The following is a 21,039-nucleotide window of genomic DNA, read 5'->3' as shown; positions in this document are numbered from 1 at the left end:
GCTGTACTTCAATAACTTAAACTAAATTGAATAAATACTTCATTATCAAGAATATAATCAATTCTCCTACTGATGGCCATTTAGGTTGCTTCCTACATCCTGCTATTTTAAGCAGTGTTGCAGTAAACATTGTCGGTTATGTCTCCTTGCACACATATGAGAAAGCTTTTCTCTGGTGTGGATTGAGAAGTAGAATTGATGGATTTTTGTAAATGCACAGTATTCTTTCTTATATACTGCCAAATTGCTCTGCAAAATGCTTGCAAAATTTACAGTGGTATGTGAGAATCCCTATTATTCTTTCTAATTCAGTTTGTTTTTCAGACATCTTTAAAACTGACTTTTTATTATGAAAAATGTTTTAAATATATGAACATGGAAAAATGCTAAAATGAACCCCATATCCCTATTAGCCAGCTTCAATAATAGTCAATATGTATGTGAATCTTGTTTTATCTATACTTGCCATTTATTTATTTTAAAGAAAATCTAAAACAGTGTCATTCCATCCATAAAGAATTTAGTATATACGCCTGCCATACAGGAACCCAATTTTATAATAAAAGGAAAAATATTTCTTAAAGTACATTAATTGGAAGGAAATGGCAACCCACTCCAGTATTCTTGCCTGGAGAATCCCATGGGCAGAGGAGCCTGGCAGGCCACGGTCCACGGGATTGCAAGAGTTGGACTCAACTTAGTGACTAAACCACCACGAAAGTACATTAATAGTGATTCTTTAATATTTGATATTGGACTTTCCAGGTGGCTCAGCGGTAAAGAATCCGCCTGCCAATGCAGGAGATGCAGGAGACGCAGGTTTAACCCCTAGGTTCCCTGGATTAGGAAGATCCCCTGGAGGAGGAAGTGGCAACCCATTCCAATATTCTTTCCGGGGAAACCCCATGGAGAAAGGAGGCTGGGGGGCTTCTGTCCATAGGTTTGCAAAGAGTCAGACAGAACTGAGCTCAATATTTGATATTACATTTTTATATTAAATAATCAGTATTTTAATTTCCCTGATTGTCTCTATATTTTTGAAGTCTTTATTGAATTTGTTACAATATTGTTTCTGTTTTATGGCTTGGGATTTTTTGGCCAAGGGGCGTATGGGATCTTGGCTCTTGACTTTTGGCTCCTGGACTAGGAATCGAACCCATACTGCCTGCATTGGAAGGCGAAGTCTTAACCACTGAATCACCAGGGAAGTCCCATCTCCATATTTTTATTTTACTTTTGATTTTCAAATCATCATAGAAATAATATTTATGTGTCATATTCTGTCAGTGAGTCTTATGTCTTTTTTAAATTATGGATGTCCCCTCTTCCCTTTTGCTTGCTATCTATTTATTGAAGAAGCCTCCAGATTATGGATTTTATGGATTGAGTCTGTATGTGTCATTTAACATGTTTCTCTGTTACCTGTATTTCCTAGGAATTATAGTTAGATCTGAATTCTTGATCAGCTTCATGATCAATTGTATGGAGAGAATAGTTCATTAGAGGTGGTGTTTTCTCTCTGTTAAACCATATGTGGAAGAACATAAATTGGGTCTTCTAGTAACCACATTAAGACTGATCAGTGGATTTAAGGCTGTCAGCCTAATGTATAGATTATGAAACTCCCCATCAACCTTTCATCTAATTGTTTTAATAGTCATTGTTGACATTATATTGATCAATTACTTTTTTACAAAACAATAAAATAATGCCATTATCATTCTACCATACCTTCTGTAGCTGTTAATTAGATTTCTCTCTAAAAGAAAAAAAAAAAAACTTATCAGTTACTTAATTCTTCTGAGATAAAGTTCAAACAGAAAACAGAAGTCAAATGGATGAGTCTTTTATTTATCAACACTCAGAGTAATGATTTGGTTTTCTCACACCTCCAACAGTGATCAGTGACTCACTTGTGGGTCCTTTGTGGTATTTTTGTTGTTGTTATATGGCTCTCACTTTTCCATGCCTAAACATATTTTATGAGACATTATAAATATATCAAATAAGATTCTATAGATGTTCTAAAGGTTCTGAGTTATCTCTACCAGAGTTGCTTCACCATTTTTTTTTTTTTTTTCGTGCTAAGTAGTGGCATGTGCATGCATGCAAAGTCACTTCAGTCATGTCCAACTCTTTGCGGTCCCATGGGTTTTAGCCTGCCAGGTTTCTCTGTCCATGGGATTCTCCAGGCAAGAATACTGAAGTGGGTCGCCATGCCCTCCTCCAGGGGATCGTCCTGACACAGGGATCGAACCCACATCTCTTACGTCTCCTGCATTGGCAGACTGGTTTTTTTACCACTAGCGCCACCTGGGAAGCCCAAGTAGAGTGGGACAGATCAACCTAATCCAGTCAGGAACTGAGCTGAGCAAAGTTGTTTTGCAGTTTGTATAGGAATCAGTCTATCATAGGGTAAATCCCTTCAAGATTTTTAACAGAGCATCTTCACAAATTTCCCCTAGAATTCTAAAATGTTTATCAAGGTCTTGATTCGACTGCAAACTGTATTATATCTTTCCATCTCTCCTGTGATCCTTTTCACTTATTACATAACTTATTGATTTTAATTCTTATCTCCAACAATAGGCAGGTCATAGTTTCTGAGGGCAGGATCCATGACTGATTTACCATCGCAAGCTACTTTAATCCCCTTTTATCTGTCTCAATTTTTGGAAATAAAACCATGTAATTTTTCATTCAAACTGATTACTTTTTTTTTTTTCAAACTGATTACTTTTAAGAATAAAGGCAATGCTCTTAAAAACTATCATGGAAAAAGGCATAAACTGGGATTTTCTGGGCATAGAGGGACATATGATCATCTATTTGCAGTAAGTATTGAATGAATGATTGAATAAACAAAACAGGATGAAATATTCCTAATATGAAAATAATACAGAAATAATCCTGAGCTCCTTTATCACTTTGGTAATCACAGGAATATCAAAAGTATGTATTATTTTTGATAATAATTCCTAAATTAATTCTCATACTTAATATCAACTGTCACAAAATCTCCAGCAAAAAAAAAATTAGTAAAAATAATGTGTATGTATGTGCGCAAAAACTAAACCATATATAAAAATATTAATGATAGTTTTTCTCTGTGTATGGGTAGAATTGCAGGTAATTTTTATTAGCTGTTTTGAGTTTTCCTGTATTTTCCAAATTCTCAATTAATATTTATCACTTTTTAAAATATGTAAAATAAGCTGTAACTGTTAGTACAAAAAGAAACTTATAATATATAATTCAGAAGTATAATTCCCTCTTCTAGCTTTATCCTAATGAACTAAGATATTATATGGGAATTGTGAATATGGTTTCTTTTGCTGAAAAAAGTTAAGGTAAAAATCCTAAATATGTATTCAAATACATGAGGAGCTACTAAGCAGAAATCACAGAACTTTGATGGAATTCCCTGGTGGTTCAGTGGTTGGGACTCTGTACTCTCAGTGCTGAGGGCCTGGGTTCAGTCTCTGGTTGGGAACTAAGATCCCACAAGTTATGTGGCCAAAATAAATAAACAATAATTAAAAACAAATCCAGAATTTGGAAATTCATACTAATATTTCTTAGGTCCTGAAGCCTTTCTTAATTCAAAATTCTGGTAAATTTAGTCTTTATACTGTAAATAAACTACTTTATTTTATATATATTCTCAATATTCATTCTCACATATAGGCATCTTTATTAATGAAAAAGTAAAAGCTCAAAATTAGAAAAAAACCTGCAACTTAAATTACATAAAAGGAAAAAAGAAAACCCTGGTACGTTTCTAGATAAACTTTAGGTGCCAAACTGACAAAGTGAGTCTTTGTATTACTTTGCTCTGATTTATCACAGGGAGTGAGAGAAAGAGATGGTGAAAACAACTTGCCTAAAACTAAAATTGTCACCTCAGGATGTTTTGAAACAAGACAGAAGACAAAATTATTACTTTGGTAAGAAGCTTAAAATTAATGATAACAAAAAGAACTTAGTTCACTTAACTTTGTGAAGTTTTTAATATCCTTGACTACAGCATTAATATTAGATATAGTTTCCATGATCATCTCTGTTTAAGCAGAGGTGTTAATATCATCATGCTACCACCCAGCAAACCTGAAAAGAAACTGATAGACAATTATCATAGAATTTCTTTTACAATATTAGAAGTAGTCAGTTCATTTCAGTCACTCATTCGTGTCCAATTCTTTGTGACCCCATGGACTGCAGCACGCCAGGTCTCCCTGTCCATCACCAACTCCTAGAGTCCACTCAAACCCATGTCCATCAATTCCGTGATGCCATCCAACCATCTCATCCTCTGTCGTCCCCTTCTCCTCCCGCCCTCAATATTTCCCAGCATCATAGCCCTAAAAGAAATCTTGGCAGTATCATAACCTGATAAAGATTATGATAAACCTCATAACTTGAGAAAGAGGAAGGGGAAATATTAAAATTGGTATAAGAGGACTTCTGTTTCCAGCTAAGATGTAATTCCTTGGGATAAACTAGTTCCCCCACTGAAAACAACTACCAAAAAAACAGGTAAAATGTTTTGAAAAACCATTTAAAGACACTGAAAAGCTCTCATGGCAACCAGAATCCAAGAGACTAATAAGTCAGAAAGAAGAGAACTTCAGAGAGGTAAGGAGATAATCTTCGAGTTTCAGTGCATCTTGATAGAGAAGAACAGATTCAAAGAACAGATTCAGAGTGCAAGCGGAGGTTCTTAACTAAGAGGTAAAGAATAAGTTTCGGAAACAGTGGAAGATATTAAAGAGAATCTCTGAAAGTTGCCTTTGGACAGAAAGTCGTGTGAGGGTGGGACAAATTGGAAGAGAAGGATTGACATATATATACACAACCATGTATAAAACAGGCAGCTAGTGGGAAGCTGCTGGATCCACAGGGAGATCAGCTTGGTGCTCTGTGATGACCTAGAGGGGTGGGATGGCAGTAGACGAGGGCGGCTCAAGAGGGAGGGGATATGTGTATACATAGAGCTGATTCACTTTATTGTACGGCAGGAACTAACACCACATTGCCAAGCAAGTACACGCCAATAAAAAATAAAATAAAATACACAGCTATGGTAGGAAAAAAGTATACAATTTCACTTTATGAATTAAGAACAGGCAAGATTAATCTATGGGGATGAAAATCAGAATAAAGGTTGTCTCTAGTCTGGCAGGGTACAGTTCATGGGGTCGCTGAGTAGGACACAACAGAGGGACTGTCACCTTTGGTAAAGAATTCGCCTGCAATTCAGGAGACGAGCGTTCAATCCCTGGGTCGGGAAGATCCCCTGGAGAAGGAAGTGGCAACCCAATCCAGTATTCTTGCCTGAGAAATCCCCTGGACAGACGAGCCTGGTGGTCTACAGTCCATGGGGTCACAAGAGAGAGTCGAACGCAGCCTAGTGACTAAATAACAATAACTAGATAGTGGGACAGATTAGAAAGGAACATGAGCAAGCTTTCCAGGGTGATGGCCATGCTCTGTATCGACTGATTTTTGGTTACAGAATTTCAATTGCATTTTCAGGAAACTGTGGAAAATTATGTATAGGACTTTGAGTACAAAACTATATAAATAGGAAAAGACAATAATTAATAGTTACTTGCTCTCAGGGAATCAGAAGAAGGGGTGGAAAGCTGCAAGTTTCAATATTAAAACATTTGATGGCATTAAGCCAATATAGTTTGCTTCGTCCGTTTAGTCCTGGGAATCATCTTGTCATTTGCACCTAAGTTTTCAGAGCCCATGGGTCACCATCTCCTTCCCTCGTCATCAGAGAGCTCTATGGCCATTTCCAATGCTTGTTTGAGTAACTGCTTTTCTCTGCTTTTGGGTCTTATCGGTCTCCCTCTCTTATAGAACAACCACATCTTGGGTGTGATAACACATTTAATCTGGTAACAGTTCATGTATTATGGGCTTTGGAGCTAAACTACCCTGAAGTGACTGCACATCTCCACCTACTCTGAATTTCTGTGAACAATCTTTCCTTCTATTTTTACCTCTTAAGCAATTCTCTATGTTCCCTCTCTTTACCCACAACTGTCAAAACCCTAGGTCAGGCCACTATAATTTCCTACCAGCCTCCTCCCAGAGCACGCAAACTTGCACCTTGCTCCATACTGAGGGTGGAGTGTTTGCTCCAAAGCACATTTCTCACTAATGACAGTGTCCCCCCCTACTCCTGCTTTGTGACTGGGGTGGTCTTCCATTGCTCAGAGGATGAGAACCACACTTTTGAGGTCCTTATGGAGGCCCTGCGTGATCTGGTCTGAGCTGACCCTTCTCGTCTCCTTCTCACACTTCCCTTTATTCTCACCTCTGGCATCCTGGAATTGCTTGATGTCCTTCAGCCATCAGAGGCTTTTGTTTTTTTGGTCTTTTAGCTCAGAGCTTTTACACTCTGATTCCTTGACTTGCCTGCCCCACTAACTCCCTTCCTGTCCTAGCTAACCCCCTTTCTCCTTCAGAAGTCTTAACCTAAATAATCCTTCATCCTGGGAACATGTCCAGCTTCTACACATCAGGGCTGGTTAGATCCTCTTCATAACGCTCTTGTAACACCTTGTATTTATCCTTACAAACACTCACTACATCTGTAATTACATGTTTAATGTCTGGTCTTCTGGCTAGGATCCAACTCTCCACAAAGGCTGGGGCTGGATCTGTTTTGTTCACCGTGGCACTCCCTGCCCTTGTCTCAATGGCTGGCACACATCAGGTGTGTGAGTGAGTCATTAGAGCTTTTCTTTCTAATGTTAAAAGGAGTGTGTCAGGCCTTGAGCCCATTCTAACCATCAGAGCAAGAGTAATTTTATACTAGGATCAGCCCTGGAATAAGTTTTGACTTTAAACAGTTGGAGCTACATAAAACCTTACTAAAATGGCTTGCAGTTCTATCTCTTTCAATAAGACACTGACAGAATCACTGGCTAAAGTCCCTAAGCTGCCCGGAGATGGATCTATAACCACCCCTCCTGCTCCCTCTCTTCTCCCCTTGCTACCCTATTATCATAACTTATTTTATCTTACATTGATCATGTTAAGTCTTCATTTTTTCTCTTTGTTAACACTTTTCCTACTCCCCCATCCCACACCCACCTAAGCCAAATAAGAAGCAGTGTGAAGTTTAATCAAGTGGAAAATGACATTAATTCCCACAGGGTCTGAGAGCATTTACTAAGGGCAAGCTCACAGTATATATTTTTACAATTGAGAAGTCAGAGACAGGAAAGTATTTTGTATCGTTATTGATTTCTTTTAAGTAGTTGTTTTTCAATATCTTTAGCAGTATCACTAGGGACTTGACCTGATTTTGTTAGCAGCAGACTCCTCATTTATCTTGAAGATAATCTACATAGAGGGTGTTATTAAGTTGCCTTCAGTTATAGTAGATTTTCCTTACCCCTCTGAGATAAAATCAAATTATAGACGCTTTTTTTGGTTAACTGGATTAAATATTTGCTGATTTTCTTTTACTATTCTATTTTTTTTTTTTTACTATTCTATTAACCAATGTTAATAATAAGTAATATTTTATCATTGGCCTGTAATTTATGATGTTTTTTAATTCATTCAGAGCACAATATCCTAATGATCCATAATTCCTTTTTAAAAAACAGCTTTTCCCTTCTCTGTTCATCTTGGGGTTTTCCAGGTGGCTCAGTGGGTAAAGAATCTGCCTGCAATGCAGGAGATGCAGGAGATGTGGGTTCAATTCCTGGGTCAGGAAGATCCCCTGATTCCAACATTCCAATATTCTTGCCTGGAGAATCCCATGGACAGAGGTGCCTGGCAGGCTACAGTCCATAGGGTCACAAGGAGTCAAACACAACTGAAGCAACTTTAGCACACATATGCTCTGTTCATCTTCAGGCAACTCAGAAGTATTTTACAGCCAGGATCCTCTGTAAGTTAGCAAAGACAAGGCCTAGTTTTTACATTTGTCTGACTCTACACCTCCTCCCTTCATAACAAACGCTATGCCAGAGTGATGCATTTTCTCGCCCCTCCATTGGCATATCTGCTGGAGTGTGTAATAGTCACTCACATATTGCACAGTTAGGTGATTATTTGGCTGACTGGTTACCACCTGCAAGTTTGAGAGTTTCTTTCCATCAGACTTTCTAAATATAAAATGCTGGTGCTTAGAAGTGACTTATTCAGATGTCAAAGAAGAAAGGAGGGTTGGTGGGATGGAGATGGAATTACTCTTGTGGAGACACTTGTAGGGCTTCTGCTCATGTCATAATTATACTGCTTTTCTGAGAACTGCCTCCCAGGAGAGATGGGCCCCTGGGAGATGGTTTCATGCTCTATGACTCCATCCTTTGTCCATCATCTCCTTGACCCGGGATAGACATCTGAGTCAGGCTGAAGCAATCAGTTTCTGCCTGTTTTATGTAGAGGCATGTGGGTTGAGAGAATTGAAGCAGTGTCTTCAGTAAGTGGACCTATAACAACATGTAAACTTGGGAGCTCTGGGATGGTTGTCCTTGGACTGATCGAGAGGGTCCAGAAATGGAGAAAGCAGATGTATGAGGAAAAGAAGGAGGCATGGAGGGAGCCGGAAGATTACATAGAGCATGGAAACCTTTGTCTTCAGGAGACCAGTCCACTTTGTGGCCCAGAAGCATTCCAAACTGTTACTGTAAGATGTCAGAAATTATTCCTTATATTCTTTCTATGAAATACCCCACCCCCTTCTGCTTAGACTAGCTTAATTTGGCTTTAATAACTAGCTTCGAAAGAGCTCTAACTAATGAGCTTATAGGCACTGTTCTCGACATGAAGCTTCCAAATCCTCTGGTCCTTTCTTCTCAGTTTCTTCATTGTGCAGGCTGCTAATATTTCTGCTCCTGAACTAGTTTTACAAACATGTTGCTCACATGGCCTGCTTCCCTTTGAGTAGATAACACTTTACATTGGACACTGAGGCTAACAGATGGAATGCAAATGATCTCATCTCTCTTCAGCTGTGGCCAAGCATGGACAGGGTGCCAAGTCGTGTCAAACAGGGTGTCCTTCCTTGCACACCTCGCAGTGAGTAACACCCGCACGCCTGGACTCTCAGCAGACACACAGCTCCTCCACTCTTTCCAGTGTGGATATTATAAAATGATAGTAATGACACACACACTCAGCTTTCAGATCTCTCTTCACGTGAAGGCGTGGTGCAGAGTTTCATGTTTCATACCTCCTCCCCCATTTTCATAACTTTAGTGTCACTAGCTAACAGTTATTGAGGCTTTCCTGTGTGTTAAGCATTGCACTATACTCTGTATAGATTTTTCCATTTATTTATACAAAGGGAAAATAAATTTGCTTAGGCCAGCTTAGTTTGGCTTCTGTAACGTGAAGTCAAAGAGTTCTAATTAGTGAGCCTATAAGCTTTTTTCTTATGATTTAAGAACATCAGTGATCATGTTTAGCCTGTAGGCCTCCAGTGTCTCCTCTGATAGTTTTTCTCATTTAATTGGTGACTGTTACATAGAGTGGGACCAAGAATAAAAATTACCTGTTACATAGTGGGACCTTGCAAAAATAAGGAGCCCAGACTCAGTAACCTTCTGACTTGAAATTTATACACCCACCTAAATCACCACACTGTACCATTTCCTATTATTTCACTCACTGGATTTTATTGTAATGGGGTGTTTATACCATTAAACTGTGAACTTCTTAATGGCAAACTCCATGCCTCATTCATTTTATTGAATGCAGGTGTGAATGAATATATTTTTGAGGTATCAAACATAAAAGTGATTAAAATCATATTTTAATTAAAGTGATAAAATGATTTTAGTCCCATTTATTCCTCTCACAAAAATGGCCTTAAACTTCCCAAGTCTTAGTTTCTTTACTTATACAACAATGTTCCATGTTACTACTTTGGGTCATTATAGATGTCATTTGGAATGCTTTTGAATTCAGTTCAGAAATTACACGTTATAAACATAGGAGAATAAAATCTTAAGTTTGAGAACTCGAATATGTATGTCATGCAAGTTCATTTGAATTTGAAGGAAATATAAAAGATGACCTATTTTGAAAAGGAATATGTTCTCTTTGAAGCTGTAGCAGAATCTGCGCTCCATGGTCTCAACATAGAATTTGAAAATATAAAATATGAGTACTAAAAGCAGCTATTTCTGTGTTATCTGCAGAATGAGTATATTATTCAGAAGAGGTGGTAAAAGTAAACAGTGATGACTGCAGATTTGCAGCACCTACTGGGAACAAGTTGCCTCCATCCCCCATGTGCTCATGTCCTTCATCCCCCACCCCCAGCACTTAGCCTGTGGTCTCTAAAAATGGTCTCTCACCATGGCTGCTCCTCAACACACAACTTACTAACTTATTTTCATCTTAAATTATGGCTGATGTGCTTTTAGGTAATAGTGTTACTTACTTCAGAGAGTAAAGGCATTTCAGCTTGTTTTTTCCAGGGAGCATGAAGGCTTTACCCCAAACGAAATATCCCCTCTCTGGCAGGCTCAGGCACTATGACTGGCTGTCAGGAAGAGAGCCAAGGGTTTGGATTTCTAGCCCCTTCCAATCAGAGCTGAATGAAGGGAACGGTTTCGTTCTCATCTGAGTCTGACTGTGAATACACAGCACGCTTCTTTCTTCTACAGACGACCTGAACTTAGGAGCTGGGACTCCTCCAGCTCACTCACAAGGCCAGGACAGCACGCCTTACTTTGCAGCTTTCTCACGTTCGTCCCATCTCAACTCTTAAAATGTTTGTATCCCCCAGAGACCTGATAAGATCAGTAGTAAAGGTTTGTATCTTCAGATTTTATTTAAAATGTCTCTAATTTCCCAGCTTGATTCTTCTTTTCTAATGTCAGGCAACTAAATGAGAACCAGCATCAACCACAATCAACATGCTCAGCAGAGCTGGTGCCTCATTATGACACTTGTCAATTGATGTCAGATAGCTCTCTTGCAAGGACACAGTTCTGGGTCAGACTGCCCAGCATAAACTGTAGGATCTCTATATTTTTGATTTCTCCTTGTCTGTCAGCTGCTTTCTCAGATACTGTAAGTGAGCTTACATTTCTCCTATATTATACCACTCCCCCCTCTTCCCTGGCCTCCTTAGATACTGTCTAAACGTCTTAACTCCTTTAATGATGAACTCCTCAATTTACTGCAATAAAAGTTCTACTCACCTCACACTACTAAAATCACTCAAGGATAACCATGGTGTCTCCATCCATGGAGATCCCAAATTCTATCATCCTGAAACAGTCTATTAGGGACTGAAGGGTTGTGCTTCCCTTAAATTCATTTGTTGACATCTTAACCCCCCAACATGATGGTATTCAGAGGTGGAGCCTTTGGGAGATAATTAGGGTTAGATGGTAGCTGTCTGCAACCCAAATGGGAGAGGTCTTACTGGAACTCAGCCATGATGAAACCCTGATCTTGGACTCTCAGCCTCCAGAACTGTGAAATGATAGATGCCTATATTTTAAGCCTCCAGTCTGTAAGATTTTCCTATGGCGACAGAGTGGACTAAAATAGTCTCTTGCTTGATTTCCTTGACAATGCAAAATTTCTCTGTTCCCTCCCCCCCTTTTTTATTATGTGTTGTTTATCGCTTTCAGTTTTTCCTTATTTATCTTCTCTCTTAAATGTAAGTAAGTATTCCCTAATGTTCTTCCTCTGACTTTCTTCTATTCTCACATCACAATCCCTCTTTTGGCCACTGTAAACATTGACAATTAATCCTCAAATCTAGAGCTCTGGCTCAGACCTGTGTCTTAAGCTCCTGACTTAAATTGTTAAATAAGCTTATGGATGCCTCTGTTTGAATTACCGTTACAGGATTTTTGATTGGTTAAGTCTGAAACCCAACTTAGCAACATTTCCCCAGTCCTGTTCCTATATTCCCTATGAGTTTTCATGGTAGTTGTACTTTTCTACTACCAACTACTACATGGTAGTTGTAGCTGAAATTATGAGAGTTGTTCAAACAATAATCTCTATAGTTCATGCCTTTCTTCCTCCCCCCAAATCAATATTTCAGTTCTAATGAATTAAACTCAGAAAACTTCTTCATATGCTTGCTTTGGGTTTGACTTTTCTTTCTTTATTTTCATTTAAACCTTTTATTTTTAACCTGTCTTCTGGATTATTGTAGCACTCGATTAACTAGTCTGTCTACAGTCAATCTATTCCCATAAAGTTCACACATGATCATAAAATTTCACAAAAGTCATTAATGCATCTTGTAATCTCCATAAAAATATCCAAATTTCTTCTTAGAATATTGATCACTATCTGTAATCTGTCCTCTTTCTGTATTTACAAATTTTCCCACTCTACACCTCTCCATGTACTTTACTCAATAGATCCCATATTTTAAACCAGAAGTACACTAACATTTCTGAATTCTTTGCTTAAATTATTTTCTGCATGTGAAATGGTCTCACCATAGCACATTTTCTCCTGTTGAAAAGCATCCTTTATGGTTAAGTTCAAATGCCACTTTCATACGTTTATCAAGAAGTCTTTCCTCATCTTTCCATAGACTCCACTCCATTTAGCTGGGCTGAATCTCTTTCTTCCCTGAACACACAAAATGCTATATTGGTCCTCTATTACGGCACCTAACCCAGCATATTTAGTTGCATTTTTTAGTGTTTCCTTTACTATATTGCAAGTGTGGTGCAGTCTGTGCCCATTTCTTAAATCTTTTTTTATCCTAAATATTAACTAGCACCATACCAAGTATCTAAGTGCTTTTATGAAGCATATGTTACTGTTGACACATTTTTTGATTAAATAAGTGGATAATAAACAGTATATCCACCATAAATGTTGCTCTCAAGTAGTAAAATTCTATGATGAGCACTTCAATAAAATCTTCTGAAAGTTACTATAAAACCAAGTGAAGAATCACAATGACTTTTAAAGCCATTTAGTATATGATTAAGGGAAAAATAATTTTAAAAAGACAGATTTTCTCATTTACAAGCTAGAAGAGTGAATGAGTTCTGTTTATGAAAGAGAACATGTTATCTCTATTTGATTTTGATGTCTTCCAGCTAACAGCCATAGTTCCTTTCATAATCAAAGGAGGAAAGATTAGATCATACACACTAATGCTGCAGACTTCTTTACCTTTTCTTGTGGACAAAACAATATGTTTCTAGCAGATCAAGAGGAAGATGTCCTCAGAGCATCATTCCACTTAGTATTTCACTTAGCTTTTGCCCTCATTAAAAGCATATATACAGATGCTTAAGAAATAATCACAAGAACATATTAATACACTATTTACTTAGAAGCCTATGTTTTAAAATTACCTCCTGCATCAATCTAATGCATTTTTCTGGTGATTATCATTGTTTTTAGTTTTGTTTGCAATTATGTACTCCAAAAAGTCACAGCAGTGTGTTGGCACATTTCAGCTCCATGTGCCCTCAAACTATTTGGCACTCGTTGAGGTTACTTATCCAAAAAATGACTAGAAATGTTAGTTTGACATTTAGCCATTGATATAATTATTTTTTTTTAAAGAAAGAATGCCATTTACATAATGTTTTAAGCTTTTAGTTGCATAATGCTAATTCATTTTGCTTTAAAAGGAAGTGACAAGTAACTCAGACCTAAATAACTTAATTACTCATATCTATGGATTTCTATGTTTCTTCTCCTGCCAAGAAAGAGAATTTTACCAATATATTTATATTAAGTTAGGGCCTGAATATGTTCCCATTCAAATTCATTAACAGTTTAAGATATCAGCCCGGTCAAAGATAATCATGTTATTCAGTTGATCTTCCAGGACAGGATTATGTCTACTAGGACTTCTAACTATAAGCAACTCAAGTAATCCAAACACCCAATGTATTGATTAAACTCCTCCTAAATTTTATCTCAGAAAACATAAAGGCAAGTGCCCAAACCTTTGATTGTGTCAGATATATGGCTGTGAACAAAACAACAAATTGAAGTAAACTTTGCAAAAACAGACACACAACATCAGCCATTCCCGCTATCTCAGAAACAGCCTGGTATGAATATAGTCGGACTTGCAACTGCTCAGAATAATATCAAAAAAGATAGATCAGTTGGAAGCTCTTCATTACAGCATCTGTTCTGTGTTTATAGCTACATATGCAGACTGCTGAACACCCACAGTGCACCATAAACGTAGGGATTGCACATCCAGAATGGCAATACACTCATTGGGTGATGTGTTCCCTAGAGTTTTCAGCCCCTTGCTTCAGTTGGCAAAACTCTGCTAGATTTTTGTTGCTGTAGAAAATATTAGATTGTTTGTGGTTTTTGCAACTTTGGAGACAAACCAGGAAATCATAAAGCAGCAATAAAAAGGTAAAAACAGGCCCTGAGATTATTGCTATATTTTAAAAGTACAGTCTCATAGAGAGTTACAAGAGAAGTAACAGCAGAGTAAGTGAGAAAAATGAGTAAATAAATGGTTGCTTTCCATGGAAATTTAGCCTCAAATACCCTCTGTGGGTCAGCTCAGCTGTGTGATACACTTTGGAGGAGCTACCAATTGTACAAAGAATGCTGCATATTAGGATTACTAATTAGAAGTATTATTTCTTATTGTCAGAATCTAATAATATGTGATAAATAAAAGATAGCCAATAATTGAGCAATGCATTAAATGCCGAAAGTAGTGCTTCCAAGACAACCAGCCCAACTTAGACCAAGGTGATTTTTCTCTCAAAAGTGTGATTCAAATGAAATTAATTTCTAAATTCATAATAATGCTGGGAATATTCTCAACTCCTAATGAAAGCAGTTCCAGGTGTGAGAAGGTAATCAGAATAAGCACAATACCTGGGGACTGTATACACAGTAAGCTAACTTCACTTTATCCCAGCAGTGAAGCAATGTGTACCAAGGATTAGTCACTGCTCTCTTGGACAGGTGCCCACATCTGTCTCTCACAGAATCACTGAGAGAGCTGTCAAAATGCATAATCCTGAGTACCAACAAAAGATATCTTGATTACATAGGTTCCCTCTTTCCATTAAATGGTTAGAAGAACAGTTTTCAGAAATGACTCATGACCCAAAATCACAAAACTTCTGAAGAACCGTTAACGAAGGCAGTTAGAAAATATGGAGCTGAGTAATGGTAGATGGTGGAACGGAACGCTCAGAAAGCCATATGGGATGCAATAGAAGTCTCTTAGTCTTCACAAACAGTCAAGTTTAAAGAGTGTTTTCTCCCTTCTTTTCATTTTGTTTCCTCTCATTCCTTCCATCTAAATGATAATTGTCATGATGCCATTGTACATCTGGACTCTCTGTGGCTATGGTCTGGTTTTTTTTTTTTTTCCATTTCATGGCACTGTTGTTTTGCTTTCATGCTCACTGGAGCTGAGGGGATGTTGGTTACAATGAAAAATCAGGGCAAGGGAAGAAAACAAATAAGTGGCTTTAATAATCAGAATTTCATGAAGAAGTAGATATAAACTATTGAATTCATCCTTAACACTGAAAAAAAATCATGGATGCTTTATTTGAAGTAATAATAAAACTTGATGGACTTCAAAAATATTTATTTCCTAGAGACTCCCTCATCTGAGCCTCAAACCAATTATATGGTTTCTGTAAAAGAGACCCATGGTGCTGCTTTGCAAGCAAAGATATAAAACCCAGAAATTTAAGGTATGTAGATTTTTGGACATATGTTATGATGAGAAATTTCATGCCAGTTAAGGCCTAGACAAAGAATAACTAGATGGGATAATCAACGAAATGGAATTTACTTAAAAGTCACACAAATTCACAGTGGTTTGGTGTCCTCACTTAACAAAAGAGAGAAAGTAACACCCATTCCTCTTACCTTGCTGACTTATTCAAATGCACAGAATAGTTCTAAAACAATTACATAACTATTACTATTAAAAGCCTTCATGTTCATAAGATTGTTTCAAAAAGTAAAATTAATACTGCTACTGGGGGAAATAGTTTCATTTTTGGAAAATTAAATGACTGTTAGAACTTCAAGCATGCATGTTATTTTAAATGTTGTAAATGTGACATGAAATCTGTTTTCATGGGTCTCAGAACGAGATGACACATGCAAATTTTAGCATATGCTTCCCTGCAAAACAGAGTCAGGAGAAAGACAGGAATGTGTGTATTATATAAACTACTCAGAAAAATTACCAAAATAGAAATAAGCTGGACTTTGATGTTCACACTGACTCTCAAGTTTGAGCTCTTTACCTTAATCTGGTTTCTTGTTTCATTTGGTGCTTGATGGCTAGAAATCATTCTGATCATAACCTTGTAGTAGAGATAGGTCGGTTCATGTGTAGCATTATGAAGTTTACAGTACACATAAAATAAAGAAGAGTTGCCTGGTAAGATAGTTGCATAAGGGAACTTATTTCAGGATATATTTGGTGCTTAACTAAACTCAAATTTTGAAATAGGCCAATTCCTCCAGGTGCTAAATTTCCTCCCTCTCAAATCCCAGGTGAGTAATGGTATGACTCCAAAGTGATAAAAAAAGTGAATCAGAAACTATCTCAATCATAATCTAAACTAGAAATTAGAACTAGAGATTGCATCTCTGCCGAGACCCCAGAGATGTACTTATACTCCACAGGAGAACCCATGCGAAAAGGAAAACATGAGGGGCAGAAGAGAAGCTGTAGATTCCAGGTAAGAGTGAATATGCGCTCAGCTGGCTGTTGCTTCACACTCCTTGCTCTTTCAAAGAAATGAAAACAATGAAGACCTTCAGTACTAACACACTCCTACTGCAACAGAATGTGAGATTTGAAAACAAAAAAGAAAAGATTAAGAAAGGATATGGAAAACATTGGGGAAATGGAAGAACATGCTTTAGTCAAATAGAAGAAAATAGAAAGAGAGAGGGAGAGACAGAGAGGGAAACAGAAAAGGCAAACCCAGGCCAGACAACTCACTTGGCATTCCCCGCCCCTGGTTTCTTTCTTCGGAAAATGCTGAGTAAAGTGTTGGAGCGGCAGGGCAGCTTGCCGTCGCCGACGTGCATGCGGACCACGTCCGAGGTGGTAAAGGCACTACGGACATTCCTCTCGGGTTTGGCAATAATGATGTACATCTTGGGGGTGAACATGCACCCCAGGGCCACCGTTACACTGAGGCTCACTGCAAAGCAGGTAGTAATGATCTTGTAGTTGCTCCCAAAGTAAATGGGCACGAAAGCCAGCCAGATGATGCAGGTGGTATACATGGTGAAGGCAATGTACTTGGCCTCATTGAAGTTGGCGGGCACGTTGCGGGTCTTGAAGGCATAGTAGGTACAGCTCATGATGAGGAGCCCATTGTAGCCCAAAGGGGCTACCACCCCCAGGTTGCTGGTATTGCAGATAAGGTAGACTTCTTTGATGCTCGGGTAGGACAGGATGGGCATGGGGGGCTCCATGATGATCAGGGTTATCACCAAGGTTAGCTGCACGCTGATCAGAATTGAGGCAATGATCACCTGGGCCCAGGCACTCATAAACCTGGGCTTCCGGGTGCAGATCTTCTTCTTGCTGCCTGCCAAGATGCGTGCGATGCGATTGGTTTTGGTCACTAAAGCGGAGTAGCACATGGCAGAAGAGAGGCCGACCAGGAGGCGCTGCAGGTAGCAGGAGGTGGTGGTGGGCTTGGCAATGAGGGTGAAGGGACAGACGTAACCAAGGAAGATGCCAGCTAGGATGATGTAGCAGAGCTCCCGGCTGGAGGACTTGACCACAGGTGTGTCTCGGTATAGCACGAAGATCAGGGTGACAAACAAGGTGACAAGGATGCCCAGGCAGGAAAAGGCGATGGCTATGATGGACTCTATGTTGCTCCACTCAAGGTAGCGGACAGGAATGGGTTCACATCCTGTGATGAGAAAGATCGTTTTAAAATGAATCCAAGATTTTGCTGATCAGTAACAACAGGGCTTACTAGTTGCAGGGGCATAGCTATATTCCCAGCTTCCATGATGTATGGTGTTTTAGTTCCTTTTTTAAAATGCCTCCTTATCACACAAATAAAGATATACCATTGTTTTCTCTGGACAGTCATGCTCCCAAATCTAATCTCATCACAAGCCTAATGTGACATACTTAAGCCTATAAAAATAGTCTTTTCTTAAAGTGTTATAAGTGGATGCTGCTTTGTGGATGGAACTCAGATCTACACTTTCAGAAAATGAAAGGGAAAGATGGAAACTAAACTGTGTTTCCATTGAAGGTTAGATGGTCACAATGCAACAGAATAAGTTAATAAGAAATAAACTAACAAAATTTTTATTTTTATGTAGTTACTGCTCAGCAACAAGTCCAGCTCATAGACACAAGTCCAGCTCATTAGAAAAGCATTCTCTTTCTTTCTTTCTTGACAGCCGGAAAGCTGTTTTAAACACAAATTCCATTTGAATTCCTTAGAAGAATCTGTATTCTCTTATTTACCACATATTATATTACTCACTTTAAGTTACTTACTTTAGGTCTTAGTGTCTCACCCCTTTAGTTATGTATGATCTGTATGTGGCATCTGAGGGCCTTTGACTTATCAGCCTCTAATAGACACGCTAAGGAAGAATGAAATCTCCCTTCACCCACCTCTTGAAAGGAGAGACAGCCCTGTTTCTAAATGCCTGGCTTATCTTTTCCTTCCAGATAAAGTCTGTTTTGTATTTCACACAGAGAAAAACATTTGTCAAGTCTTGGCAAAAACCCTTTCACATGGTTTTGTGTTTGGTCTGGGCCGTTATTTCCCAAATTGTGAGAATAAAAACATGTATTTCCATAAATTTAGGAAAAGATTCATTGTTCTGAAGCCATGAGAGCAAGGAACCACCAGAACCTGTTTTAAATCTGTTCAGTCATTCGACAAGCGCTGCCGTCAGTGAACACAGCTTTTGCATGTTAACCAGTCAGAGTCAGCCCTGGCTTCTGACAGTCACTCAGTCAGGAACAGACTCATTTTAACACATAAGTGTCGACCACTCACAAGCACACGCTCCTGGCCGAACAGAGTGGCCTCCCTCTTTTGTGAGTCTGGCATTGGTCTGTATTAAAGTCTTAGCTCTTCCTGGAAGAACTCCTCCTTCCAAAATAAGTCACATTTTAACTCTAAATCTATCTGTTTCCTTGATAAAGTTGAGAAAGGAAAGATGATTTGATAGAATAATAATGATCTTTATGGGGGACACAAGCAATAAATTAAAATATTTAAGAACAGCTTGGAGAAGGAAATGGAAACCCACTTCAGTATTCATGCCTGGGAAATGGACAGAGGAGCCTGGTGCGCTACCATCCATGGGGCCGCAAAAGAGTCAGACACGACTTAGTGACTAAGCAACAGCAGTAGACGAATTAGGAGATAAAATACTTAATAGTCAATACAGTAAGCCCCCTACATATGAACAAGTTCTGTTCTGAGAGCATGTTTGTGAGTTCAATTTATTCATAAGTCTAATAAAGTTTGCCCAGGTACCCAACTATCATAATCGGCTATATACCACTGCTTTTACACTTGCTTCTGGACATCCTGGACTTGAAATAAAGATACTATACTACTGTAGTCTATACATCACTGTACAGTACAGTACACAAAAGCTCAGACACTTGTACAGTGTACGCCAGACACCTGAACTAACTTACACCATTGGACGTGTGAACACACGTGCGCATCTTCGAAGGTTCAAAACTTGAAGGCTGGTATGTAGGGGACTTACTGCATTCAGCCCTTTTAACTGGCATTCTGAGGCTGCTAAATAAAATTCAAATTCCAATGGAATCTTTGTCAAGGCCTTTGTAACATTCCGAAAGCTACCCTCTGCATTTCTCTTTTTCTGTGCAACCTGGTTTTTATAAATGAGATATTCTGTCTTTGGAGTTTTTATTAGCAAAGAATACTGCATTTAAAATTTTTAGAACACAAGTCAGATCCACTGAAGTCGAATTAAAACCCTGGTCTAGAGCCAAATTGAGAGATATAATTAATGACTTTCCTAAACTTCAGGGGTACAGGCAAAATATTTTGTGCAGAATTCAGGATTTTTATTAGACACTTATTGTCCTGCACTGCAGATATGTACCAATTAACTCAATTAATTGTTAGCCTCATGTGGGAAAATATTTTAAAAGGAGCAGATTAGAAAAGGGAAGATTTAAATAACTCAGTGGTGTAAAATTTTAAAATAGAAAACATATTACATAAGGCAATTTCAGAAGTTTTTCTTTCACTAAAGATTCAAAATAAAGATGAAAGATAGATTTTAGGAAACCTTCAAACAATTATGGGGTAGATTCAAGCTGACATAACAAGGACTATATCCTCTGTGCAAATGGGCTCAGATATGAATTAGGAGAATCAAACAGAAAGCAAAATATTAAAATTAAAAATTACCAAGTTAGAAAATATCTAACATTTGACCAGACATTTTCAGGTAGACTTTAAAAGTAAATAAACTAGAAATCAATATAATAATGGATGCTTATTTAAAACATTTAAAAGGGTCTCTATTCTCTGTGATTTAGGAAGCTATAGATAAGAAAAGGGCTTCCCAGGTGGCGCTAGTGGTAAAGAACCAGCTTGCCAGTGCAGGAGATGTAAGTGATGTGGGTTCGATCCCTGGGTTGGGAAGATCCCCTGGAGGAAGGTGTGGCAACCCACTCCAGTATTTCTGCCTGGAGAGTCTCATGAACAGAGGAGCCTGGTAGGCTACAGTCCATAGGGTCGCGAAGAATTGGACACGACTGAGGTGACTTAGCATGTAGCATACAGTAAGAAAACACAAATATCACAAAGAACGGTGTCATTTAAAGAATCATCACCCCATCCTAGAGCCTGTTATACAGAGTGAAGTAAGTCAGAAAGAGAAAAACAAATATCGTATATTAATGCATATATATGCTTCCCTGGTGGCTTAGTGGTAAAGAATCCACCTGCCAAGCAGGAGACCGGGCTTCAGTCCCTGAGTGGAGAAGATTTTCTGGAGAAGGCAATGGCAACCCACTTCAGTATTCTTCTCTGGGAAATCCCATAGACAGAG

At 38.4% G+C, this 21,039-nt stretch overlaps 1 protein-coding gene across 2 annotated transcripts in view; it reads right to left on the bottom strand.

Moving 5' to 3' along the window:
* Positions 1–21,039, bottom strand: part of GRM1 (glutamate metabotropic receptor 1) — a 407,028-nt gene that overhangs the window by 16,372 nt on the left and 369,617 nt on the right. For both annotated transcript variants that reach the window (XM_043888557.1, XM_043888558.1), the window contains exon 8: positions 16,946–17,876. In XM_043888557.1, coding sequence (XP_043744492.1) covers positions 16,946–17,876 — 931 coding nt within the window. The remainder of the gene's footprint in view (positions 1–16,945; positions 17,877–21,039) is intronic.

Source organism: Cervus elaphus, chromosome 26 (genome assembly GCF_910594005.1).
Source record: "Cervus elaphus chromosome 26, mCerEla1.1, whole genome shotgun sequence".
NCBI classification, from domain to species: domain Eukaryota; kingdom Metazoa; phylum Chordata; class Mammalia; order Artiodactyla; family Cervidae; genus Cervus; species Cervus elaphus.
Note: the sequence above shows the minus strand (reverse complement) of the source record. Positions and strands in the feature narration are given on the sequence as shown.